Raw genomic sequence first — 27,316 nt, 5'->3', positions numbered from 1 at the left:
CCTTAAACCGCCCTCCCTCTATGAGTATATGGTAGGAGCGATCAGGCCCCCTAGGGTCAAAGTACCCTAGGGAGTCTAAAAAAGTAAAAATAATTTTAAAAAACCTAAAAATTCAAATAACCCCCCATTTCCCTAGAACTGAAATCTAAATAAACAGTAAAAATCATGAACATGTTAGGTATTACCGTATCCCAAAAGTCCAGATCTAACAATACATAAAAACAGTTATACCCCGTAACGGAAAATACCGGCCAAATGTCTGAAATGCTACTTCTTTGTCACTTTGCAACACATAAATAATTAAATAAAAAAGTGATGAAAAGATCATAAATTATAAAATGATAGCAGTGATAACATCATCATGTGCCGGAAAAAACATAACACTTCCCACAGCTCCAAACGCCAAAGTACGAAAACGTTATTAGCGTCAGAAACGTCAAAACTAAGAAATTATTTTTGGATCAAAAGGTTTTACGTTTTTGTTTAAAACCTAATAAAATCTACATAAATTTGATATCCAGTAATTTCACCAACACAAAGAATAAAGCCACGAACAAAATGGCGCAAAAGAGGTTTTCCGTTCAAGTAGTAAGTTAAGTTTATGACCTTATAAAGCTCCGCACATGGAAAAATAAAACAGTCACGGATTATTAAAGAAGGAGAGCAAAAAATGGAAACACAAAAATGGAAAAGGGCATCGGCAAGAAGGGGTTAAAGCTCCTGCATTGCTGACCCATACAGTCCAGGTTTGATTCTTATCTTCATATGTTCTGGCCTCAAGGTCGACAGAAGAACATACACAAAAGTGACATCTAATGTCATAGGGATTTCATATGAAATAAATATTGGAGCTGGACCTGGGACATGGAGGTGCAATGTGATCCGATCCTTCTCGAAGCCAAGAAGAGGAGCGCGAGGGACACAGGACACTTAGAGGCGAAGAGTCAATGCGGAAATACACCCACTCCTTACTGAATGTGCCCGCACCTCAGCTGTCAGGATCAGGGCAGGAGAGTTCATGGATTTGCCCGAGGGTCTCGGTGTCTTGAGTAGATTATAGCTCTAGATCTGACCCCACGTAGATCACTAATACAATATGATACAACTTTATTGATCCTCGGGGGAGGGGGACGGCAGAAGGATCCCCTCCGCTGTCACTGCTGAGCAGATCACTGGGTGCAGGGTGTCACACACCTGGGTGCTGCTGTGGGGGTCATTCTCATGCTGGGGTGCGGGAGAGAAGCAAAGAGGAGCTTGTAGGAGCCCGGATCTAACACTGTGCCTAAAGTAAAGTGATTAATAAGAGGCAGGAACTCAACTCATCACAGATGGTTGTAGCTTGTGATAATTCAGGCGCAAAAACGGAACTAGTGCGTCACAATTGTGATTCATCTGGTCCCATGTCACTGTTGACCGGTCACTTGCGTTTCTTGTGAATCAGTTCTCCGAGGTACTTGTTCTATTGCCCCGTCTCTGATGTGGATAGGTGCGCAAATGGTTTAGCTCCTTTGCAGGTAAATAACCATTTCTTTTGGTTTCTCGATATTTAGGATGAGGTTATTTCTTTAACTCCATTTTACAAAGTTATCTCCCACCTCTCTGTAGCGACTGTCCTCGCCATCTTGATACATCCCGCAATCCCCGAAAACGTCAGGAAGTCCGATGGAAATGCGATCGTCGGACCCTTAGTAAATAAGCCGCATTGTGGCCCATTCCGCACAGTGGTCCTGGGTTCAAGTCCCATGGTCAGTATCTGCAAAGAGTTTGTATGTTCTCTCCGTGTTTGCGTGGGTTTCCTCCGGGTCCTCCGGTTTCCTCCCACCCTCCAAAACATACTGGTAGGTTGATTAGATTGTGAGCCGCATTGGGGACAGGGACTGATTGGGCAAGTTCTGTGCAGCGCTGCGTAATCTGTGTGCGCTATATAAATAAAGAATTATTATTAATAAGTAGTCAAGGGTCCATTCAGTGATCATTGGGTCAAGGTAGAGGTTTTCAGGGCAATCGGCAGTCGCTGTGCTGGGTAGGTCGTCTTGTCTTCTGTTTGGGCACACACACATCGGTTTCCAAATGTCGAGCACCTTTCACTCTCACCCCCCCTATCATTTGGGATGTCAGTTTTGGAGTCAATGAGGGTCATTTAACTTAAGGAATTATTTCCAGGAGTTAATATTGCTTGACCATTGGGGGCCATTACTGTGTGTGTCTTCACAGCATGATACTTAAAGGGCTATTCCAACGAAGACAAGATTCTTAAATATACTCAGGATAACAAAATAACACATTCTCTAATTCACTGTTATTAACCCCTTAAGGACACAGGGTTTTTCGGCTCATTTCTCGCTCTCCAACTTAAAAAATCCATAACTTTTTCATTTTTACGTGTACAGACCTGTGTGAGGGCTTATTTTGTGCGTAACAAATTTTACTTTCCCGTAATGTTATTTATTTTAACATGCCGTGTACTGCGAAGCTGAAAAAAAATTCCAAATTCCAATGTGGCTCAGTTTTTTCGACTTTGACTGTGCGCTCAAAATAACACCTCGGCTTTATTCTTTGGTGCGGTGCGATCGCGGTGATACCAAATTTATATAGGTTTTATTGTGTTTTAATACATTTTCAAAAATTAAACGAATGTGTACAAAAAAGAAAAAAAATTTTGATCATTTTTTATTTCATTTTTTATGTCATGTAAAAAGGTGTAAAAGTTGCATTTCGGACATTTGGGCGCCATTTCCCGCCTCGGAGGTCACCGCCGCCCATAACCGTTTTTATATTTTGATAGATCGGCATTTTGGGATGCGGCGATACCTAATGTGTCTGTGATTTTTACTGTTTATTATGTTTTATATCCGTTCTAGGGAAAGGGGGGTGATTAGAATTTTTAATATTTTATTAATTTTTTTTTTTTTTTTAAACTTTTTTTTCTTTTTTTTCCCACTATTTCTTAGTCCATCTAGGGTACATTAACCCTAGATGGTCAGATCGTTCCTACCATATACTGCAATACTTCTGTATTGCATTTTTGCAGCACATTCATTACAATGAGCCACTGGCCGGCGGCAATAAAAGGGTTAATAGCCGCGATCGGTGCAAGCACCGACCGCGGTTATTAGCGGTGGGGGTTTGCTGCAATATGCAAAAACCCCCACCCTTGTATGAAGAGGACTCAGCCCGTGAGCCCTCTTCATACACTCCTTATACCTCTGCGCCGTAGAGCTATGGCGCAGAGCGTTAAGGGGTTAATAAATATACAGCATTTCACAGATATAAGTCCAACCTGTCTCTATCAGTCCTGCTATATACAATTTTAGTTGACCCTAGACACAACCCTGTAACTTCTGACTTAGGGTCGGGAAGCCATCTTGGATTTCTGTGCGACGGCCATGTAGCTGAATTTCTCTCTCTTTGCTCTGTGCCTTTAGCTGCGGCCCCTGCACTCTAGCCCGGCCCCCCTGGAAAGCAGAGTTTTAGGAGAGATGACTGTGTCATTGTGTGTTATATCCATCTCATGGATCTCTCATCCCTGATCTGTCTTTCTATATGTCAGTGTGTTAGTACAATGTTCAGAAGCTAAACAAAAGTGTATATAAACCTGTACCCTGATAATGGAACCACACAGTCAGCACACAGAACATGAAGTGTCTGTTTAGAGAGTTCCCTCTCACACTCTGGAATCTTACACTGACCATCACCGAGTGATAGGAGATTAAAAAAAAGCAATAAAACTGAGTAAAATTGTAAAGTAAAGGGTTAAAAATTGTCTTTATTGTGTTAACATCACTAGGGGGTTGAGATTTGAGAATTTTATTTCACGGTTAACACCCTTTAAGAATTTTCGTAGGCGAATCCATATATCTGTGTCAGGTTATAAAAAAATGAAGGTTTATGCTGCAATTTCCAATATTACCACCAGGTGGCTGCAGAGTACTTCTAGTGGTAACTAAAATTTTCCAAATTACTACTGACCCTTGGAGTCCCCTCTGAGAATGAGATCAAGACTAAGCAGACATATGATGTCAATTGTAATTAATCTTTTTGTAAGGTGGATGCCCCTTTAATGCCCCTTTAATTCCACTTTTATTCCAATCTGGCGTGCTTACTGTGTAGTCAGAATGTTTAAAGCATATCTGGGAAAAGGGGGACCGCTATGGGTGCAGCTCCAACCCCAGTTTTTCCTACCTGTTGTTGGACCATGAGAAGGGTTTTCTTGGTAGCTGAAAAAAAAAGAAAATCATAAGATGTTTTTATGTTATTAGATCATATCTGGTTCTGGATAGTCCAGTATGTATGTCCTGAGCCTTGTTCTGGTGCTTCTTGTTTTTATGAGCATTGTTGTGGTGCTCTAGTTATGTACTAAGCTTGGTTCTGGCCCTGTATTAATGTAAGAGTCTGCTCCTGGTGCTTTATTTATACACTGAGCTTGGTTCTGGTCCTTTAATTATGTACTGCTATTGGCTTTGGTCCTTGTTATGTACTGCTATTGGTTTGGGTACTTAATGTATGTACCAAACATGGTTCTGATGCTGTATTTATGTTCTGAGCATCATTTATGTACTTTGGTCCTGGGGCTATATTTCTGTTCAGATATTGGTTCTGGTATTGTATTTATATGTTGAGCTTTGCTCTGGTGCTTGATGTATGTAATTAGTAAGGTTTTGATTCAGTATTTATGTGGTGAGCTTGATTCTGGTGCTGTACTAATGTGCTGAACTTGACTGCGGTGCAGGATCAATGTACTTCATTTGTTCTGTGATGTTTTTATGCACTGAGCTTGGTTTTGGTGATGTATTTATTTACTGGGATTGGTTCTGGTGCTATATTTATGTGCAAAGTTGAGCTCTAGTGCTGCATTTATGTACCTTGGCAATGGAGCTGAATTTCTGTACAGATGTTGATTCTGGTGCTGTATTTATGTACTGAACTAGGATCTGGTGCTTGATCTATGTACTTAGTAAGGTTCTGATGCATTCTTTATGTGGTGAGATTTTTCTGGTACTGTAATAGTGTGCTGAGCTTGGCTCTGGTGCTGGATCAATGTACCTAGTTTGGTTTTGGTGATGTATTTATGTACTTCACTTGGTCCTGTTGCTGTATTTAGTGAGATTGGTTCTGTTTCTGTACCTTTGTACTCGGAACCTGTAGCTTGGTTCTGGTCCTGTATTCATGTACTTAGCCTGCTTCTGGAGCTGTATTTATATACTAAACTTGGTTCTGGTACTGTGCTTATGTAGTGATATTGGCTTCGGTGGTGGATCAATGTACATAGTTTGGTTTTGGTGATGTATTTATGTACTTCACTTGGTCCTGTTGCTGTATTTAGTGAGCTTGGTTCTGTTTCTGTACCTATGTACTTGGAACCTGTAGTTTGGTTCTGGTCCTGTATTCATTTACTTAGCCTGCTTCTGGAGCTGTATTTATATACTAAGTTTTGGTGATGTATTTATGTACTGGGCTTGGTTCTGGCTCTGTATTTATGTGGATGTTGGTTCTGGTGCTGTAGTTATACAGATCATTTCTGCACAGTCGGGGATTCTGATGGCTGAAAAAAAGAGGAAACCGGTTTAGATCTTTACAGATGTTATGTAAGACGCCTGCACGCTTTCACTTTCGCTCCTGCATAGTTGCGGTCCCCCAGAAGATGGTGCCAGCGAGCGCTTACGCTATGCAAAACGAAGTGCAAGCAGGAAGGAGCGACAAGGAAATACACCACCTGAGTAGTGCTGGCTGCAGAGCCGAGATGTCGAGCGACTCTCAGCAGCAGTTTTATTCCCTTAATATAAATTCTCTACAAGAGCCCATCCTCCAAAAAGTGTGCGAGCTCCTGGACCAAGCCGGCGACAAAGGATGGAGGAGACTGGCCGCCATCATTGCCAAGACCAGCCGCTACAGACTGAGGTAAAGCCGGACACATCCTTCCTATCAGCTCTGACTCCTCGGGTTAAAAAGACAGAAATTGCTCACTCGTGTTACTGTCGCTTTACTATCGCCCTCGTGCCAAATACAGAAGCATCAATGGTGCGAAAGTGACTCATTCTGACCGAAAAATCATTCCTCAAAGTATGGAAAGTGTCACCAGAATACTAGATGATATTGGCGGAGAGTTTCATTCATAATGGGCCCATAGCTATAGGATGTACTGGTCCAATTCTGACTCCCAAATCCTTAAAGGGATATAACATTTGTTTCTTAAAATCTAAGAAGTTTATTGACCGGCTAAAAAACGTACCCAAGTAGTGTTAAAATTCCCAAAATAACATGCATGCGTCCCTGTTCTCAATGAAGGTAGCCGGGTCGGCCAGTACACTCACTACTTTTGCACAGGTTGTTGTGGGTCACTAAGAACAGGAGGTTGAGCCCCCCAGCTGATTTGATGAGCATATCCTAAAGGCAATTCTACGGACAACCCCTTTAAATTCTTTACTGTTCAGTATTTATGTACTGAGCCTTGTTCTGGTTCTACGTGCATTTTATGAGCAGTATTTATGCACTATGCTTAGTTCTGTTACTGTATTTATACACTGAGCCAGCTTCTGGTGCTGTATTTATATATTGAGTCTGATTCTGGTTCTATGTGTATTTTATGAGCAGTATTTATGCACTATGCTTAGTTCTGTTCCTGGATTTATGTACTGAGCCTGCTTCTGATGCTGCATTTATATAGTGAGCTTGGTTCTGATTCTACATGTATTTCGTGAGCATTATTTATGCACTATGCTTAGTTCTGTTCCTGTATTTATGTACTGAGCCTGTTTCTGGTTCTACATGTATTTTATGAGCAGTATTTATGCACTAAGCTTAGTTCTGTTCCTGTATTTATGTACTGAGTCTGCTTCTGGTTCTACATGTATTTTATGAGCAGTATTTATGCACTAAGCTTAGTTCTGTTCCTGTATTTATGTACTGAGTCTGCTTCTGGTTCTACATGTATTTTATGAGCAGTATTTATGCACTATGCTTAGTTCTGTTCCTATATTTATGTACTGAGCCTGCTTCTGGTTCTACATGTATTTTATGAGCAGTATTTATGCACTATGCTTAGTTCTGTTCCTATATTTATACACTGAGACAGCTTATCGTGCTGTATTTATATATTGAGCCTGGTTCTGGTTCTACATGTATTTTATGAGCAGTATTTATGCATTATGCTTAGTTCTGTTCCTGTATTTATGTACTGAGCCTGCTTCTGATGCTGCATTTATATATTGAGCTTAGTTCTGGTACTGCATTTATATACCGATATTGGCTTTTGTACTGTACTTCTGTACCTATAATGGTTCTGGTACTATACATATTTACCAAACTTATGTCCTGAACTTGGTTCTGTTGCTGTATTTAGTGAGCCGTTTCTGTATCTTAGTACTTTGAACCTGTAACTACGTAGCTTGGTTATGGTCCTGTATTTATGTGATTTGATGAGCATATGTTAAAGGCAATTCTATGGACAACCCTTTAAATGATTGATTTCCAGTATTTATGTACTGAGCCTGGTTCTGGTTCTACAGGAATTTTATGAGCAGAATTTATGCACTGACCTTGGTCCTGGTCCTGTATTTATGTACTGAATCTGCTTATAAAATAAGCTTAGTTCTGGTACTGCATTTATGTACCCATATTGGCTTTGATGCTGTGTTTCTGTACTTAATGGTTCTGGTACAGAACATTTTTACCAAACTTGGTTCTTGTATTTGGAACCTGTGCCATGGTTCTAGTCCTGTATTGATATGATTTAATGAGCATATCTTAAAGGTAATTTTCTATACTATTGAATAGTCCTGGAAATACAAGCGCAGAGCTCAGTCCTGGAAATACAAGCGCAGATCTCAGTCCTGGAAATACAAGCGCGGCGTTCAGTCCTGGAAATACAAGCGCGGCGTTCAGTCCTGGAAATACAAGCGCAGAGCTCAGTCCTGGAAATACAAGCGCAGAGCTCAGTCCTGGAAATACAAGCGCAGAGCTCAGTCCTGGAAATACAAGCGCAGCGCTCAGTCCTAGAAATACAAGCTCAGTGCTCAGTCCTAAAAATACAAGCGCAGCGCTCAGTCCTGGAAATACAAGCGCAGCGCTCAGTCCTAGAAATACAAGCGCAGCGCTCAGTCCTGGAAATACAAGCGCAGCGCTCAGTCCTAGAAATACAAGCGCAGAGCTCAGTCCTGGAAATACAAGCGCAGCGCTCAGTCCTAGAAATACAAGCGCAGAGCTCAGTCCTGGAAATACAAGAGAAGAGCTCAGTCCTGGAAATACAAGCGCAGAGCTCAGTCCTAGAAATACAAGCGCAGAGCTCAGTCCTGGAAATACAAGCTCAGTGCTCAGTCCTAAAAATACAAGCGCAGCGCTCAGTCCTGGAAATACAAGCGCAGCGCTCAGTCCTGGAAATACAAGCGCAGAGCTCAGTCCTGGAAATACAAGCGCAGAGCTCAGTCCTGGAAATACAAGCGCAGCGCTCAGTCCTGGAAATACAAGCGCAGAGCTCAGTCCTGGAAATACAAGCGCAGCGCTCAGTCCTAGAAATACAAGCTCAGTGCTCAGTCCTAAAAATACAAGCGCAGCGCTCAGTCCTGGAAATACAAGCGCAGCGCTCAGTCCTAGAAATACAAGCGCAGCGCTCAGTCCTGGAAATACAAGCGCAGCGCTCAGTCCTAGAAATACAAGCGCAACGCTCAGTCGTGGAAATACAAGCGCAGCGCTCAGTCCTAGAAATACAAGCGCAGAGCTCAGTCCTGGAAATACAAGCGCAGCGCTCAGTCCTAGAAATACAAGCGCAGAGCTCAGTCCTGGAAATACAAGAGAAGAGCTCAGTCCTGGAAATACAAGCGCAGAGCTCAGTCCTAGAAATACAAGCGCAGAGCTCAGTCCTGGAAATACAAGCTCAGTGCTCAGTCCTAAAAATACAAGCGCAGCGCTCAGTCCTGGAAATACAAGCGCAGCGCTCAGTCCTAGAAATACAAGCGCAGAGCTCAGTCCTGGAAATACAAGCGCAGCGCTCAGTCCTAGAAATACAAGCGCAGAGCTCAGTCCTAGAAATACAAGCGCAGAGCTCAGTCCTGGAAATACAAGCGCAGAGCTCAGTCCTAGAAATACAAGCGCAGCGCTCAGTCCTGGAAATACAAGCGCAGCGCTCAGTCCTGGAAATACAAGCGCAGAGCTCAGTCCTGGAAATACAAGCGCAGAGCTCAGTCCTAGAAATACAAGCGCAGAGCTCAGTCCTGGAAATACATGCGCAGAGCTCAGTCCTGGAAATACAAGCGCAGCGCTCAGTCCTGGAAATACAAGCGCAGAGCTCAGTCCTGGAAATACAAGCGCAGAGCTCAGTCCTAGAAATACAAGCGCAGAGCTCAGTCCTGGAAATACATCCGCTGTTATATTGTAGATTGCAGATTTTCCACCTGCGGATATGAAAAGATGAAAAATACCTCTGTAATTCCGTAGGGAATATTTTTGGGGAAAGCCCTTATGGAGGTTGTGATTGTCATCAGGAGGTCACGTAGATTTCCTAGAAATGTGATATCCACTTATAGGACGTGTTAATAATTGATCACGATGACCCCGCTGCTCCCGGACGTCACCCACATATTTTTTTATCTATTTCCTCTCCGTGTTAATAACCTGGTGCTCTCACCCCATGGACCTCAGATACAGTGATATAACACTGCACCTAGATGTTACACATAAATCTTATATGATATCAAGATGTAGCAGTGCTGAGTAAAATATTTATGAGCTCAGACAATTTTAAATAAACATTTCTGGGCTATTTATTTCAATCACACATTATCCTGGGTTTACTCCCTTTAAAAGAAATTTATCAAAATCTTCTTAAATAAGTTATCCATGGCCTTCTTTCTTCTAAAATCAACTTTTAAAAGTTGTGTTAATAAGTCAGAACAGTGTTGGGGGTGTTACCAGAGCCCCTCCTTGCTGTGGCTTCACAGGCTGTTACACTGTGCAGGAGTACATCTCCACCTCCCTTCTTGCTCTCTCAGCACTTGCACTGACAGAAGGAGTAGAAGAATGTGATAGCTTGTGAAGCTACAGCACAGAGGGGCTATGGTAACACCCCCAGAGCCCTTTTGGCTCATTAGCATAGTTATGGGGGTGACAACCAGTCTGGACAGGTGGGGTATAGGGCAATGGCCATAGCCTGAACAGGTGGGTTATGGGGCCATGGTCATTGTCTGGACAGGTGGAGTATAGGGCAACGGCCATAGTCTGAACAGGTGGGGTATGGGGCCATGGTCATTGTCTGGACAGATGGGGTATAGGGTGAAGGGCATAGTCTGGACAGGTGGGGTATAGGGTGAAGGGCATAGTCTGGACAGGTGGGGTATATGGTGAAGGGCATAGTCTGGACAGATGGGGTATAGGGTGAAGGGCATAGTCTGGACAGGTGGGGTATAGGGCGAAGGGCATAGTCTGGACAGGTGGTATATGGGGCGAAGGGCATAGTCTGGACTGGCAGGGTATTGGGCAAAGGCCATAGTCTGGACAGGTGGGGTATGGGGCCATGGTCATTGTCTAGACAGGTGGGATATTGGGCAAAGGGCATAGTCTGGACTGGTGGGGTATTGGGCGAAGGCCATAGTCTAGACTGGTGGGGTATTGGGCAAAGGCCATAGTCTAGACAGGCTGGGTATTGGGCAAAGGGCATAGTCTGGACAAGTGGGGTATGGGGCGAAGGGAATAGTCTGGACAGGTGGGGTATGGGGCCATGGTCATTGTCTGGACAGGTGGGGTATGGGCCATGGTCATTGTCTGGACAGGTGGGGTATGGGGCGTCAGCCATAGTCTGGACAGGTAGGCTATGGGGTGAAGGCCAAATTCTAGACTGGTGGGGTATTGGGCGAAGGCCATAGTCTGGACAGGTGGGGTATGAAACCTTGGTCATTGTCTCGACAAGTGGGATATTGGGCAAAGGGCATAGTCTGGACAGGTGGGGTATTGGGCGAAGGCCATAGTCTAGACAGGTGGGGTATTGGGTAAAGGGTATAGTGTGACAGGTGGAGTGTGAGGGGGCCATAGCCACATTTTACATGCAAAGTCCGACAGAAGTGTGTCGCATGTTAAAGGTGCACCAAAAAAAGTGTTGCACTCTGTCGGTGCAGTGCAGGGGGGCACCAGATTCATGAAAAACGGACGCTAAAAACCCTGAATCTGGTGCCCCCTGCACACTACACAGGACACTGCACATAGTACACACTGCACTGTTCTTAGTAAATGTGCCCCAATGGGGGTCATTTACTAAGGCCGCCCGAATCACGTTTTTCGGACGTGTTTGCCGAATATTACCGTTTTTCCCTGAATTGCCCTGGGTTTTTGGCGCACGTGATCGGATTGTGGCGCATTGGCGTCGGCATGCATGCAACGGAAATCAGGGGGCGTGGCCTTAGGAAAACCCGACGGATTCGGAAAAACCACCGTATTAAAAAAAAAAAAAGGGTCGCTTAACATGCACTTACCTACACCCAGGGTAGGGCGGTGAACTCCAGTGAACTCCAACGGACTTCAACGCAGCAGCGACACCTGGTGGACATCGGGCGGACTACCTTAGTGAATCGCCGGAAGACCCGAATCAGCATCGGAGAATCTGCCACTGGATCGCGGATGAACCAGGTAAGTAAATCTGCACCAATGGGGCAGATTTACTTACCCAGTCCTGTCACGATCCAGCGGCACGTTCGATGTGGAGGATTCTGGTCTTCCGGCGATTCACTAAGGTCGTGCACCCGATGTCCACCAGGTGTCGCTGCTGCACTGAAGTCCGTCGGAGTTCACTGGAGTTCACAACCATTGCCGGGTGCAGGTGAGTGCGTGTCAAGCGACACTTTTTTTTTTTTTAAATACAGCGATTTTTCCAAATCCGTCGGGTTTTCTTGCAGCCACGCCCCACGATTTCCGTCGCGTGCATGCCGGGGCCGATGCACCACAATCCGATCGCGTGCGCCAAAAACCCAGGGCAATTCAGGGAAAGTAACCGCAAAACAGTTAAATTCGGGTAACCCGTCGGAAAAACGCGATTCGGGCCCTTAGTAAATGACCCCCATTGTGTTTCACTCATACATACACATTTATACACTCTTACAGACATACAGCATATATAGAAACATACACAATTTTACTGTTACTAGAGCTGAGGCCCCATAAACATGGACAGAAAGTAAAAGAATAACTTCTACAATCTGAAAATGAAAGCAAGTGATTCACTGACTCAGCTTGTGTGATAGCAAGGTGACCGCTACCAGTACGGTGACATAGAAGACACATACACTATATACACATCACAGATACAGCATATATACACACACAATACATATATCTTATATACATAATGGGGCACATTTACTTACCCCTCCTGACACGTTCCCCGAAAGTGCATTGTCCGATGAAGATGAACTCTGCTGCGATTCATTACGAGCATGCGCCTGATATCCTGCATGTGTCACTTCCCCGCTCAGGTCCCCCGGAGTTCACCTTCTTCTTCTCCCTGGTGCATGGAAGTGCTTGGTCTTGCGACAATATTTGAAAGTTAAATCCCGGGCTCAGTCCGAATCAGTCGGATCATCCGACATCCTGCCCCCTGATTTCTGTCGCATGAAAGCGTAGCTGCGCCAAAATCCAGTTGTGTGCGACACAATCCCCTTTTAAATACCTTCACAGCGGCGCAAATCCTAAAAACATTGGGAAAAAAAATCGACGTAAGTGCGCCTGCAGACCCTTAGTAAATAAGCCCCAATATGTAGATAATGGTGCACATCCCCCATTTTTTTGTGACAAGTCTGATGCCTGAGGCCCCTAACACTGCAGGCCCCATAGCAGCTGCTATGGCTGCTACCGCTGTAGTTACACCCCAGTCTGTATTAACCTGGTCCGACCACTAAACAGTGATGGGTGCTGTCTGCTTCCTGTTCAGTTCTCTGGGGTCCTGGTGCTGTATCCCCTCCAGTCTGTGCTTCGGAAGGGTCTGCAATACAATATTTTTAGTCCAGAAAACTCCCTCTAAATATTTTTTTTTTTTTTTTTACTAGAAATGTCTGCGCTGATAGTCAGGGATTTACATGCGCCGTAACAAAAAAGAAAGAGGAAGGAAACGACCTGCACCTACATGTCATGTATAATTATACCTCAAGTGTCTGACACAGATGCTGTGCGTCTCCAAGTCTCATAATACATGACCCCATAACACCTTTCCTTTAATTCTGTGGGTTGATTCGATCGCAGAGATACCACATTTCAGGCAATTGTAAAGGTTTTATTGTTTTGATTAAAAAATAAAATTATATAATTTTGTCCAAAAACAAAAAATATTCCAAGCTTTGCCACAATCTGACGGCAGTGACTTTTTCATAGTTCAGTGGATGGAGCTGTGTCCGGAGTCATTCTTTGGTGGACAAGCTGGCCTATTTATTGATACCATCTTGGGGATTGAAGATAATTTCCCATAAATGCTGTTTATAGCTGTCCTTGGATACAACCACTCCCGCACTCTTAGCAGTGGCCACACATGTTGCTATCTATGTTCCCGACCTCTAGGATTCAGCGTTTATTACACAGGACGGCTGTGAGACATGCAGTAATTCCTGGACATTTCCTCTACAAAAGAAACTTGTTTATTTGTGCAATCCCTCCAGCAAAAGTGGTTGTATCCCAGGACAACTATCTTGTTTCTAAGGGGCAACATGGCTACATTTATGGGAAATTATCTTCACGCAGGTCCATTTTATAAATTACATGCTTAGTGGTTAGCATTACAGCCTTGCAGCGCTGGGGTCCTGGCTTCAAGTCCCAGTGTCAACATCTGCAAAGAGTTTGTATGTTCTCTCTGTGCTTGCGTGTGTTTCCTCCAGGTCCTCCTGTTTCCTCCCACACTCCAAAACATACTGGTAGGTTGATTAGATTGTAAGCCCCATTGGGGACAGGGACTGATGTGACAAGTTCTGTGCAGCGCTGTATCTATATGGCACAAGAATTAAATTATATGTCACTATAGTGCTCTGACTCCTGGTTCCAGTGTTGCTGGTTTTTTTGGCACTTCGGTTTCTGGTTTATCAGAACTTGTGGTAGAACAAGGAGACAGTGAGGCCACAGATTGGCTGAAGTGGGTCCCCTGACCCCCAGCACCTCCGTCTAAGATGGCAGTGGGAAATAAGTGAGACAGACGCACGACTCCACAAGCTGAAGCAGAGCGAGTGCAGGTTTCATCTTTCTCTACACTTGAAAAACCTCTTTAAAGGAAATGTAACAAAATCAAATCAAAATCCATCCTGATAAACCAGGGACATTACCCATAGATCCAGGCACCGGGACTGTGGTATCTTCTTATATTTGATATCCATGGCCTCCTTCCTTCTAAAATCAACTTTTTAGATTATGCTAATGAGTCAAAAGGGCTCCTGGGTGTGTTACAAGAGCCTCTCCATGCTGCAGCTTCTCAGGATATTATATTGTCGCAATCCCCCTGCCTCTGCTGATGTAATCCCACACAATCGGAGGGAGAAGTGCTCCTGCACAATGTAACAGCCTGTGAAGCTACAGCACAGAGGAGCTCAGGTAATGCCACCCCCAGAGTGCTTGGAGGCCATTGATAACACATATAAGAAGATACCACAGTCCCGGTGCCTGGATCCATGAGTAATGTCCCTGGTTTATCAGGATGGGTTTTGATTTTCTTTAAGGGTACATTATACAGCGGCCTTCCTTTCTGCTGTATACTTATGGGGCTGGATATCAGACCCACGATGAGTGTAGCTGGTGTTCATCATTTCCTTATCTACTCCCTGTGATGGAACAAGAAAACACATTCATTTCGGAAACATGAGCGGAGCCTCGCTACATGAGAACCTTGCCTTAGGCTCCCTTCACATTTCGGGAATACTTCAGGTTGTTCCTCATAAGCTTTTTTAATGGAACAGACATTGACTGATGCAAAGTGAAGCCTTCAGATTAGGCCACTAATAGAAATTACAGCAGAACCCCTTTCATTTTGCCAGAAATGTGTACAGACCAGTGGCTTATATATAGATGTCGCAGTATTCAGGGGGCTACAAGCCGCTGCACAAAAGTTTGAACTCCTCTGTTAAAGAATCATAAACCCTTCACCCTTCACTCTGTGCTATGAGATTTAGGACACAATCTGCCAGACAGGTCCTTCACCCAATCTCCCCAAATTTGATTCAGAAGTACTAGTAGTGCAGTATTTATTTAAATAACCAAGCCTTTCAGGATGCCTCTGAGGCTGCTTAATCGCACCATTATGCCAAATCTATGGGCAACAGCATGGCCATGACAGAGTGACAGAATGAGGCTAGATAGCATCTAAAACATCCAATAATTGACCCTGACACTATAGGGGACGGCATGCAGAGGCAGCGGCAGCAGCAGAAGGCTAGAGAGTGGCATGGCGACATACCCTAAATGGACTCAGGCTTCAAACCAATGGGTAGCAGAGAGGAATCAAAGGAGGTGAGCAAGAAGCGCTCAAATAATATTGGTACATGATAAAAGTTTGCCAGTATATTTTGTGGATTACACAGCAGGGTGGCGACAAAGTTAACATGGAAGCCATGAAAACAATCCAAAATTCTGCCTGACACAGCTCGTTTGATAAGGGGACGATGTATGGAGGCAGTGAACTAGTAGTAGATTAAAGGTGCTGCAGTTAAAACTATGTTAGTTGGTTCTTGGCATGGAGCTGGCGCTCCGCTGCCAGGCGAGCTTTCGCCAATCCAAGCCCCTGTCTCTAGGCTACTCCCCAAACAGCACTTCTAAGAACCTTTCGGATAAGATCAAGTGTAGTAGCGTTCTTATAAGTTTGGGATATGGCGGGTGAGGGGAATGTAAACATCTGCGCAAGAAGCGCTGAAATAATATCCGTAAATGAAAAAAGTTTTCCAGTATATTTTGTGGCTTACACAGCAGGGTGGCGACAAAGTTAACAACTTTGATGTGGAATGCCCTGTAATAGCTCTTGGGCGGTGTGCCTTTTATCACCTAGGCTCAGCAGTTTGAGCACCGCCTGCTGTCGCTTAGCAACGGCACTGCTGCTGTGCCTAGAGCTACCGACTGATGGCGCCATGCCCACGGATGGAAATTCGGAGGAGGAGGAGGTGGAGGAGGGGTGGGAGGAGGAGGAGGCATAGTAGGCCTTTGAGACCTGGACCGAGGTAGGCCCCGCAATCCTCTGCGTCGGCTGTATATGACCAGCCCCAGGGTCAGACTCGGTCCCAGCCTGCACAAAGTTAAGTGTAGTAGCGTTCTTATAAGTTTGGGATATGGCGGGTGAGGGGAATGTAAACAGATGCGCAAGAAGCGCTGAAATAATATCCCTAAATGGTAAAAGTTTGCCAGTATATTTTGTGGATAACACAGCAGGGTGGCGACAAAGTTAACAACTTTGATGTGGAATCCATGAAAACAACCCAAATTTCGGCCTGACAAACCTCGTTTGATAAAGGGACGATGTATGGAGGCAGCTATATGGACGACTTTTGGAGGTAGCAATGGAGACAACGTGTGGAGGCTGCTATGGAGACAATTCAATTTGGATAGTGCCTGTATGTGGCAGTCCAAAAAATTTTTCAAACCAGAGGAGCAGGTAGGTGGCCCTCCAGAAAAATGGAATAGATTGAGTGCCTGTATGTGGCAGTCCAAAAAATTTTTCAAACCAGAGGAGCAGGTAGGTGGCCCTCCAGAAAAATGGAATAGATTGAGTGCCTGTATGTGGCAGTCCAAAAAAGTTTTCAAACCAGAGGAGCAGGTAGGTGGCCCTCCAGAAAAATGGAATAGATTGAGTGCCTGTATGTGGCAGTCCAAAAAAGTTTTTAAACCAGAGGAGCAGGTAGGTGGCCCTCCAGAAAAATGGAATAGATTGAGTGCCTGTATGTGGCAGTCCCAAAAAATTGTTTAAAACAGAGGACCGGAAAGGTGGCCCTCCAGAAAAATTGAATAGATTGAGTGCCTGTATGTGGCACTCCCAAAAATTGTTTAAAACAGAGGACCGTGTCGGTGGCCCTCCAGAAAAATTAAATGCATAAAGTACTATAGGTAGAGCCAGTGGGCCCTGTCAAAAAACAGCCAGTTTCCTCTGCTTTACTGTAGAAAGAGGAGGAGAAGGAGGAAAATGAGGAGGAGGAGGAGGAGTGGATAAATTATTCAGGTTGAGCTTCCTTCACCTGCTGGAGATTTGAAATTAGGAGAAATCCATGCTTTATTCATCTTGATAAGCGTCAGCCTGTCAGCGCTGTCAGTCGACAGGCGTGTACGCTTATCGGTGATGATGCCACCAGCTGCACTGAAAACCCGCTCTGACAAGACGCTAGCGGCAGGGCAGGCAAGAACCTCCAAGGCGTAGAGCGCCAGTTCGTGCCACATGTCCAGCTTTGAAACCCAGTAGTTGTAGGGAGCTGTGTGATCATTTAGGACGATGGTATGGTCAGCTACGTACTCCCTCACCATCTTTCTGTAAAGATCAGCCCTACTCTGCCGAGACTGGGGACAGGTGACAGTGTCTTGCTGGGGTGACATAAAGCTGGCAAAAGCCTTGTAAAGCGTACCCTTGCCAGTGCTGGACAAGCTGCCTGCTCGCCTACTCTCCCTCGCTACTTGTCCCGCAGAACTACGCACTCTGCCGCTAGCGCTGTCAGAAGGGAAATACTGTTTCAGCTTGTGCACCAGGGCCTGCTGGTATTCATGCATTCTCACACTCCTTTCCTCTCCAGGGATGAGAGTGGAAAGATTTTGCTTGTACCGTGGGTCCAGGAGAGTGAACACCCAGTAATCGGTGCTGGAATAAATTCTTTGAACGCGAGGGTCACGGGATAGGCAGCCTAGCATGAAATCTGCCATATGCGCCAGAGTACCAACGCGTAAGAATTCACTCCCCTCACTGGCCTGACTGTCCATTTCCTCCTCCTCCAACTCCTCCAACTCCTCTTCTTCTGCCCATACACGCTCAACAGTGTAGGACTCAACAATGGTCCCCTCTTGTGTCTCGCCAACATTCTCCTCCTCTTCCTCCTCATCCTCCTCCACCTCCACCTCCTCCGATATGCACTGAGAAACAGACCTAAGGGTGCTTTGGCTATCAACAAGGGAATCTTCTTCCCCTGTCTCTTGTGAGGAGCGCAAAGCTTCCGACTTCATGCTGACCAGAGAGTTTTTCAACAGGCCAAGCAGCGGGATGGTGAGGCTGATGATGGCGGCATCGCCACTGACCATCTGTGTTGACTCCTCAAAGTTACTCAGCACCTGACAGATATCAGACATCCACGTCCACTCCTCATTGTAGACTTGAGGAAGCTGACTGACCTGACTACCAGTTCTGGTGGAAGTTGACATCTGGCAGTCTACAATCGCTCGGCGCTGCTGGTAAACTCTGGATAACATGGTCAGTGTTGAATTCCACCTCGTGGGCACGTCGCACAACAGTCGGTGAGCGGGCAGTTGGAGGCGGCGCTGCGCTGCCCTGAGAGTGGCAGCATAGTAGGCCTCAAACACCTGGACCGAGGTAGGCCCCGCAATCCTCGGCGTCGGCAGTATATGACCAGCCGCAGGGTCACACTCGGTCCCAGCCTCCACCAAGTTAACCCAATGTGCCGTCAGAGATATATAGTGGCCCTGCCCGGCAGCACTCGTCCACGTGTCCGTGGTCAGGTGGACCTTGTCAGAAACGGCGTTGGTCAGGGTATGGATTATGTTGTCTGACACGTGCTGGTGCAGGGCTGGGACGGCACATCGGGAAAAGTAGTGGCGGCTGGGGACCGAATACCGAGGGGCGGCCGCCGCCATGAGGCTGCGAAAGGCCTCGGTCTCTACTAGCCTATAGGGCAGCATCTCCAGGCTTAGCAATCTGGAGATGTGCACATTAAGGGCTTGGGCGTGCGGGTGGGTTGCACTATATTTGCGTTTCCGCTCCAGCGTCTGGGGTATGAAGAGCTGAACGCTGGTGGATGCTGTGGAGGATCGTGGAGGTGACGATGGGGTTTTTGTGGCAGGGTCCTGGGCAGGGGGCTGACTATCAGCTGACACAGGGGAAGGAGCAGTGGTGTGCACGGCCGGAGGTGAACGCGCTTGTTGCCACTGAGTGGGGTGTTTAGCATTCATATGCCTGCGCATACTGGTGGTAGTTAAGCTAGTAGTGGTGGAACCCCTGCTGATCCTGGTTTGGCAAATGTGGCACACCACAGTCCTTCGGTCATCCGGTGTTTCCTTAAAGAACCTCCAGACTTCTGAAAATCTAGCCCTCGCCGCAGGAGCCCTCGCCACGGGAGCTTCACTAGTTGACACATTTGGCGCTGATGCACCAGCTCTGGCCCTGCCTCTCCGTCTGGCCCCACCACTGCCTCTTCCAACCTGTTCTGGTCGAGGACTCTCCTCCGTCTCAGAAGCACTGTGTTCACCCGGCCTCTCAACCCAGCTTGGGTCTGTCACCTCATCATCCTCCGATCCCTCAGTCTGCTCCCCCCTCGGACTTCCTGCCCTGACAACAACTTCCCCACTGTCTGACAACCGTGTCTCCTCATCGTCGGACACCTCTTTACACACTTCTTCCAGTACGTCAACAAGGTCATCATCACCCACAGACTGCGACTGGTGGAAAACCTGGGCATCGGAAAATTGCTCATCAGCAACCGGACAAGTGGTTTGTGACTGTGGGAAGGGTCCAGAAAACAGTTCCTCAGAGTATGCCGGTTCAAATGGCAAATTTTGCTGGGAGGGGGCAGACTGGGGGGGAGGAGGCTGAGGTGCAGGAGCTGGAGGAGTGCTGATTTCGGTGACATGGGTGGACTGCGTGGAAGACTGACTGGTGGACAAATGGCTAGAAGCATTGTCGGCAATCCACGACATCACCTGTTCGCACTGTTCTGGCCTCAACAGTGCTCTACCACGAGACCCAGTAACTTCAGACATGAACCTAGGGAGTGTAGCTCTGCGGCGTTCCCCTGCTCCCTCATAAGCAGGTGGTGTCTCACCCCGCCCAGGACCACGGCCTCTGACCCCTGCAGTAGTTGGACGCCCACGTCCCCGCCCTCGTCCTCTACCCCTAGCCCTCGGGTTAAACATTTTGAAAATGAGAGTTATAACTTGTATTTTTTTTTTAACTTTTTTTTTTTTTTTTGTGTTTTTTAGTTTTTAAAACCAAACGATGCTATCCTATTGCTATGGCTATTTTCTAGCCAAGTATTACTGCACACTACTATGCCAGATGAGATGACGCTGAGTTATGAAAAAAATAAACGTAAAATAAAAAAGGAAATGGCAGACTGTGCCTAATTGAAATACAACCCCGGGCCCTAATAAATTTTCCCACTTCGGTCTTTGCGATGGATATGTGCGTCACTAAAACACAGTGGTCGCAAGTCTGACTCCAAATTGCTCCCAATTTGATAGTAGATGCACTGCAGCAACTACAGCCACCAGCAGATCAACCAGAAATCAAATATATATAACGCTACTGCAGGCGTAATTAAGACGTTTGTATTCTCCTATGGCTATTTTCTAGCCAAGTATTAAAGCACACTACTATGCCAGATGAGATGACGCTGAGTTATGAAAAAAATAAACGTAAAATAAAAAGAAACTGGCAGACTGTGCCTAATTCTACTCAAACCCCTAATAAATTTTCCCACTTTGGTGTTTGAGGTGGATATGTGTGTCACTAAGAGCTAAACACAACGGTAGCAAGTCCCCCTGCAAATTCCTCACAATATGGTACTAGCTGCAAATAAAAAAAATAAAAAATTATAACGTTATTGTAGCCCTAAGAAGGGCTGTTGGGTTCTTTTAGAATCACTCCTGCCTAACAGTAAGCTAATAGAACACCCTAACGCTTTCCCTGAGCAGCAGCAGCTCTCTCCCTAGCGGCATCCAGACAAAGAATGATCCGAGCAGCGCGGGCAGCGGCTAGTCTATCCCAGGGTCACCTGATCTGGCCAGCCAACCACTGCTATCTACGTGTAAGGGTACCACGTCATGCTGGGTGGAGTGCAGAGTCTCCTGGCTTGTGATTGGCTCTGTTTCTGGCCGCCAAAAAGCAAAACGGCGGGAGCTGCCATTTTCTCGAGCGGGCGAAATACTCGTCCGAGCAACGAGCAGTTACGAGTACGCTAATGCTCGATCGAGCATCAAGCTCGGACGAGTATGTTCGCTCATCTCTAATTTCTACGCATTGGTTTCCTGCTTGAGAACCAACATGCTCAAAGTAGAGTGATATACAGTTCCCTACCACATTCAGCTTGTGACCCAAAAACCCAAAGTTGAGGTTAGACCCAAACCCATCATAATCTGTTCGCCTATCCTAGAGGTAAACCACTATGTTATGGGATAGATACAACCATCTCAATGCTGAAATATGTGTTTGTCCAAGTCCAAGGACCCAACTTAGCCAATTATGCAGATGATAACTCAATGGGGCAGATTAACTTACCTGGTCAGCGGAGTTCCCCAAAAGTGCATTGTCCGTGTATAATGCCCTGTGCCGCGATTCACTAAGATCGTGCGCCCGATATCCTGCATGTGTCGCTTCCCCGCTCAGGTCCCCGGAGTTCACCTTCTTCTTCCTGGTGCATGTAAGTGCTTTGTCTTGCCACGCAATTTGAAAGTTAAATATTGCGCTCAGTCCGAATCAGTCGGATTGTCCGACAACACGGCCCCCAATTAGTGTCGCATGGAAGCCAGCGCAGCTGGGCCAAAAACAATTACGTATGACACAGTCCCAGCGCAGACACCTGTTAAATACCTGTCAAAGCCGTGCAAAACCCAGAAAAGACAAACAGTCCGACGAAAGTTCTTCTGCGACCCTTAGTAAATAAGCCCCATTGTGATGAAGGAAGAGCGATACTAAGAGTCAGCAGATGTATGGGCAAAGGCTTGTTCCAATTTTGGCATAAAACCCTAAATAATATTTGGTTTATTGGTCTAGAGTTGTAGTTCCTGATCAAAACTGAAAATCCGAACTTCCACAAAAGTTTAAACACGGATGGGAAAATCCTTGGAAACATTTCCTTTAAAAGTTATAACCTAACAAAACTTGATCACTGACTTGGTCTGTGCTAAATCCTTGGTTTCCCAAAGCAAACTGATCTGATCACTAAAGTATCAACTTCATCGTAAATGTCTACGATGAAGGGAGGGAGGAGTCTAGTGATAGATATATACGTATACATTTCTCATACTTGCACCTATATAACTCGTTGTATCCATCTTCTCCGCAGTTCCTTGGAGCTTCACCAATGCTCCCTGAAGGTGATGGAGCCAGAAGGAAGCCCGGCCCGCAGCCTGCTGAGGTTAATGGGCGACCAGGGATGTACAGCAAGGGAACTGGCTGATTTTTTGCAAAGCATTGGGCAGTCCAACGCCATCCAGATCCTGAGTCCTCCGGGTGAGTGATACAAATTCTTTGAAAAAAAAATCAATTGACCTTGATATGAATAATAAAAGTAACCATAATATCTAGAGGTCATCACTGTTTCTAATCTGTATGATCCTGACCTAAATAATTTGGCAGAAATCCTACAACTACACCATCGTTGGTTAAAGATTGATTGAAGGGGCAGTTCTTATCCAGGAGGCGGGGCTTGTATGTAGATAGGACCAAAGGGGAGGTTCCTGCTTCTGCCAGTTGTCTTATAGCCAGACATAATACTGGGAAGAGGAAGAACCTTCCCGAGCTTCAGGTATAATTCCAGAACTTCTGGGTTCTTCTGAGAAGATGAAAACTATAAATTCACATTTGCCATCCTCATAGTTGGAAGAATATTGATGTTTATGTCCCACCTGCAAAATACACCCGGTCCTGGTCCATTAATTGCCTATAAATTGGGCAAGGTATCATCTCTGGAAATGAAGGGAGGTGAATTGTGTAGGGGGGCACCTCAAATAATAAGATTATAAGATTATCAGCACAAATAATAAGAGAAAACAAGAATATGCTGAATAGATTGTGCAAACCCAGGGGTCATCAGTGGGTCAAATTCATTTTTAGGGTTAGGAGGTGACAAGCTGGATGATAATGGAAATATAAACGAGAAATAAAAAAAGAAATTAAGAAAAATCATTATGTGAGAACTTGGGTTTAGTGTTAGGTCTCCAGATGCTCCATGGTGAGTCTGTTTCCTGCTGCCTACATGACATGAGTAATAGACGGCTGAGGGGATGGGGGAGCAGTCACATTTCCTGAGTGACACATTACGGTTACATTGTAGTTTCCACACTGTGGCAACATGTGGCTCATGGACCTAAGTGGCTTCAGAAATAGGGGGCCCCCTGTTACCATCGGTGCCCTGCAGTAGGGATTATGGGGTGCTGGCGGCATCACATGGCAGATAGAGGTCCATTGAAGGTCCCCGGTGCTGCTCTACCATGGGTGTACATGGGTAGTGCAGTGTATTATACAGAGGGTACGGAAAGTGTTCAGACCCCTTAAAATTTTTTACTATGTATTTCATTGCAACCAATTGGTGAGATCCAAAAAAGTTCATTTTTTTGCTCATTAATGTACATTCTGTCCCCATCTACAAAGAAAAAAACAAAAATGTAGATAATTCTGGGAATTTATTAAAAACTGAAATCTCCCCCGGTGATAAGTATTCAGCCCCTGGTGATAAGTATTCAGCCCCCGGTGATAAGTATTCAGCCCCCGGTGATGAGTATTCAGCCCCTGGTGATAAGTATTCAGCCCCCGGTGATAAGTATTCAGCCCCCGGTGATGAGTATTCAGCCCCCGGTGATAAGTATTCAGCTCCTGGTGATAAGTATTCAACCCCCGGTGATAAGTATTCAGCCCCTGGTGATAAGTATTCAGTCCCCAGTGATAAGTATTCAGCCCCCGGTGATAAGTATTCAGCTCCTGGTGATAAGTATTCAACCCCCGGTGATAAGTATTCAGCCCCCGGTGATAAGTATTCAGTCCCCAGTGATAAGTGTTCAGCCCCTGGTGATAAGTATTCAGCCCCCAGTGATAAGTATTCAGCCCCCGGTGATAAGTATTCGGCCCCCGGTGATAAGTATTCAGCCCCTGGTGATAAGTATTCAGCCCCCGGTGATAAGTATTCAGCCCCCGGTGATGAGTATTCAGCCCCTGGTGATAAGTATTCAGCCCCCGGTGATAAGTATTCAGCCCCCGGTGATGAGTATTCAGCCCCCGGTGATAAGTATTCAGCTCCTGGTGATAAGTATTCAACCCCCGGTGATAAGTATTCAGCCCCTGGTGATAAGTATTCAGTCCCCAGTGATAAGTATTCAGCCCCCGGTGATAAGTATTCAGCTCCTGGTGATAAGTATTCAACCCCCGGTGATAAGTATTCAGCCCCCGGTGATAAGTATTCAGTCCCCAGTGATAAGTGTTCAGCCCCTGGTGATAAGTATTCAGCCCCCAGTGATAAGTATTCAGCCCCCAGTGATAAGTATTCAGCCCCCGGTGATGAGTATTCAGCCCCCGGTGATAAGTATTCAGCCCCCGGGGATAAGTATTCAGTCCCCAGTGATAAGTATTCCGCCCCCGGTGATAAGTATTCAGCCCCCGGTGATGAGTATTCAGTCCCCAGTGATAAGTATTCAGCCCCCGGTGATGAGTATTCAGCCCCTGGTGATGAGTATTCAGTCCCCGGTGATAAGTATTCAGCCCCCGGTGATAAGTATTCAGCCCCCGGTGATAAGTATTCAGCCCCCGGTGATGAGTATTCAGCCCCCGGTGATGAGTATTCAGCCCCCGGTGATAAGTATTCAGTCCCCAGTGATAAGTATTCCGCCCCCGGTGATAAGTATTCCGCCCCCGGTGATAAGTATTCAGCCCCCGGTGATGAGTATGCGGCCCCTGGTGATGAGTATACGGCCCCTGGTGATGAGTATACGGCCCCTGGTGATGAGTATACGGCCCCTGGTGATGAGTATACGGCCCCTGGTGATGAGTATACGGCCCCTGGTGATGAGTATTCGGCCCCTGGTGAGGTGGGCTCTTCCACCATTATTGCTTAGTTTGGATGGACAACCAGGTCTCGGAAGAGTTGTGGTCATCCAAAACTTCTTCCATGTAAGGAGTATGTAGGCCACTGTGCTCTTATGAACCTTGAGTGCTGCATAAACTCTTGTGTATCCTTGTCCAGATTTGTGCCTTGCCACAATCCTGTCTCTGAGCTCCTTGGGCAGTTACTTAGACCTCATGATTCTCATGTGCTCTGATATGCACTGTGAGCTGTCAGGGCTTATATAGACAGTATATAATTATATTTCCTAATCAAGTCCAATCAGTTTAATTAAACAAAGCTGAACTCCAATGAATGAGTAGAACCATCTCAAGGAGGATCTGAAGGAAATGGACAGCATGTGGGTTTAATATTAGTGTCATAGCAAAGGGTCTGAATACTTATCACCATGTGATATTTTAATTTTTCTTGTTAAAGAAATTAGCAAAAATATCCACATTTCTGTTTCTACATGGGGTGCAGTGTGTACATTAATGAGCAGAAAAGAGAATTTTTTTGATCTTAACAATTGGGTGCAATGAAACAAAGAGTGACAAATTTAAAGGGGTCCAAATACTTTCTGTACCCAGATGAAATGATCTCATTTCAGTGCCCCCTTGTGCCACAAAGCAATTACATAAATGAAAAAACTTATCTAAAAAGAACTAATTGAAACAATTGAAAAAATAGAGAAAATTCAGCACACAAATAAAACTATTTTAAATCCTTTAAAAGAGAATAAAATAACACACATTTTGGTACCATCCCAGGCTAGAAAAAAATTTATCTAATACAAAACTTTTTTAAAAATATGGGAAATAAAATGTATAAATTAACATTTTTAAATCTCCCATCACCCAAAACAGTTTTTATTAAAAGCAATCAAGAAAGCTTAATAAACTCCAAGGTTGTACAGATGAAAACTACAGATAGTTACACAAAAACAAGCCCTCACACTGCTACATTGCCAAAAGATCATGGCTCTTGGAAGGCGATGATTGTGTGATTGTGCAAATTTAGGGGCATTAATAAATGTGGTTTTGCTGTATTCACCTGATAAAAAAGTTTTTATTTTATTTAGGTTGCACAATAAATGCAGCAGTTTGTCCCACAAAATATAAGACCCCATAAAGCTATAGTGACATCATTAGTGACGTCATTGAGGTGCAAAAAAGGGGCAGTAGTAAAAGGTTAACAGATTAAGGTGCCAGTTATTTTTAGCATTTAGAAGGAAGATTTTAGGAGATTTTAGAAGGAAGGAGGCCATAGGCCATGAATAACAAATATAAGGAGATACCACAGTCCCGGTGCCTGGATCTATGAGTAATGTCCCTGGTTTATCAGGATGGATTTTCATGGTAGATTTTCTTCATCCAGCTTCTTATATAGTGACCGGATCACAATGATGTCCTTCTCTATTCTGGAAGATAATCAGAAGTGCTGCATACAAATAACCTAAGGAGTCCTGGAGTAGGAGAAGAGTCATGGGGGCGGGGCATAGTCACTCTGGAATGACCCCTGCTGGCTTGACTAATGCCTCTTAGGACAAGTAGATCATGATAAGAAAACTCCATCCCCTGCAACCCAGACTGATGATGATGTACCTGGACAATATCATATAAATTCAGGTAGGAGGGGTTAACTAGAATGACTCTTCTCCGCCCCTATGACTCCTCACTACAACATTCAAAGATCTTTTTCTATCCGATCCTGAATCTCCCAGAGTATAGAAGGACATCATTGGAGAACAGGTTGGTTGTGGTTTGTCCTTCTACATTCTATATTGTTTGTGGTTTGTTGGTGTTGATTACATCTTTTTTTATTCCTTCTTCTTATTATTATTCCTTTTTTAGCAGTTAAGGTGGTGGAGCATCCGGAGTCGATGGCGGTGCGCTCCGGACAAATGGTCAAGCTGCGCTGTGTGGCCGCCCAACATCCTGTGGTGGACTACCAGTGGTTCAAAATGGATAAGGAGGTGAAATCTTCTGTTCTATATGTAACACATAAGATTCTGCTGATTCTGAGTCCTACCTCATGTAATGTCAGACATATCAGATAAGCGATATGCACCAAGCATGGTGGTTACATAGGTCTTAGAAGAGGCAACCAGCTTTCTGGTTACAACATTCTTACAAGAGGAAACTAGATGTGTGGTTACAGCAGTCTTAACAGAGGCAACTAGCTTTGTGGTTGTAACTGTGCTACAGGAGGCAACCTGCTTTATGGTGACAACAGTCTTACAAGAGGTAACTAGATTTGTTGTAAGAACAGGCAGCAGCTAGCTTTGTTGCAACAAAAGTCTTACAGGAAGAAAATAGCTTAGTAGATGTAATAGTCCTAGAAGAGGCAGCTATGTACAGCTT

At 45.2% G+C, this 27,316-nt stretch overlaps 1 protein-coding gene across 1 annotated transcript in view; it reads left to right on the top strand.

Annotated features, from left to right (window-relative positions):
- Nucleotides 1-5,705: 5,705 nt before the first annotated feature.
- The window catches only part of MALT1 (MALT1 paracaspase), a 53,700-nt gene continuing 32,089 nt past the window's right edge, over nt 5,706-27,316 (top strand). The window contains exons 1-3 of the mRNA XM_072133484.1: nt 5,706-5,898; nt 22,206-22,372; nt 26,807-26,928. Of these exons, the coding sequence (XP_071989585.1) occupies nt 5,741-5,898; nt 22,206-22,372; nt 26,807-26,928 (447 nt within the window). The 5' untranslated portion in view covers nt 5,706-5,740. The remainder of the gene's footprint in view (nt 5,899-22,205; nt 22,373-26,806; nt 26,929-27,316) is intronic.

This window comes from Engystomops pustulosus, chromosome 1, assembly GCF_040894005.1.
Source record: "Engystomops pustulosus chromosome 1, aEngPut4.maternal, whole genome shotgun sequence".
Classification (NCBI taxonomy): Eukaryota; Metazoa; Chordata; class Amphibia; order Anura; family Leptodactylidae; genus Engystomops; species Engystomops pustulosus.
This window is presented reverse-complemented; position numbering and strand designations above follow the sequence as displayed.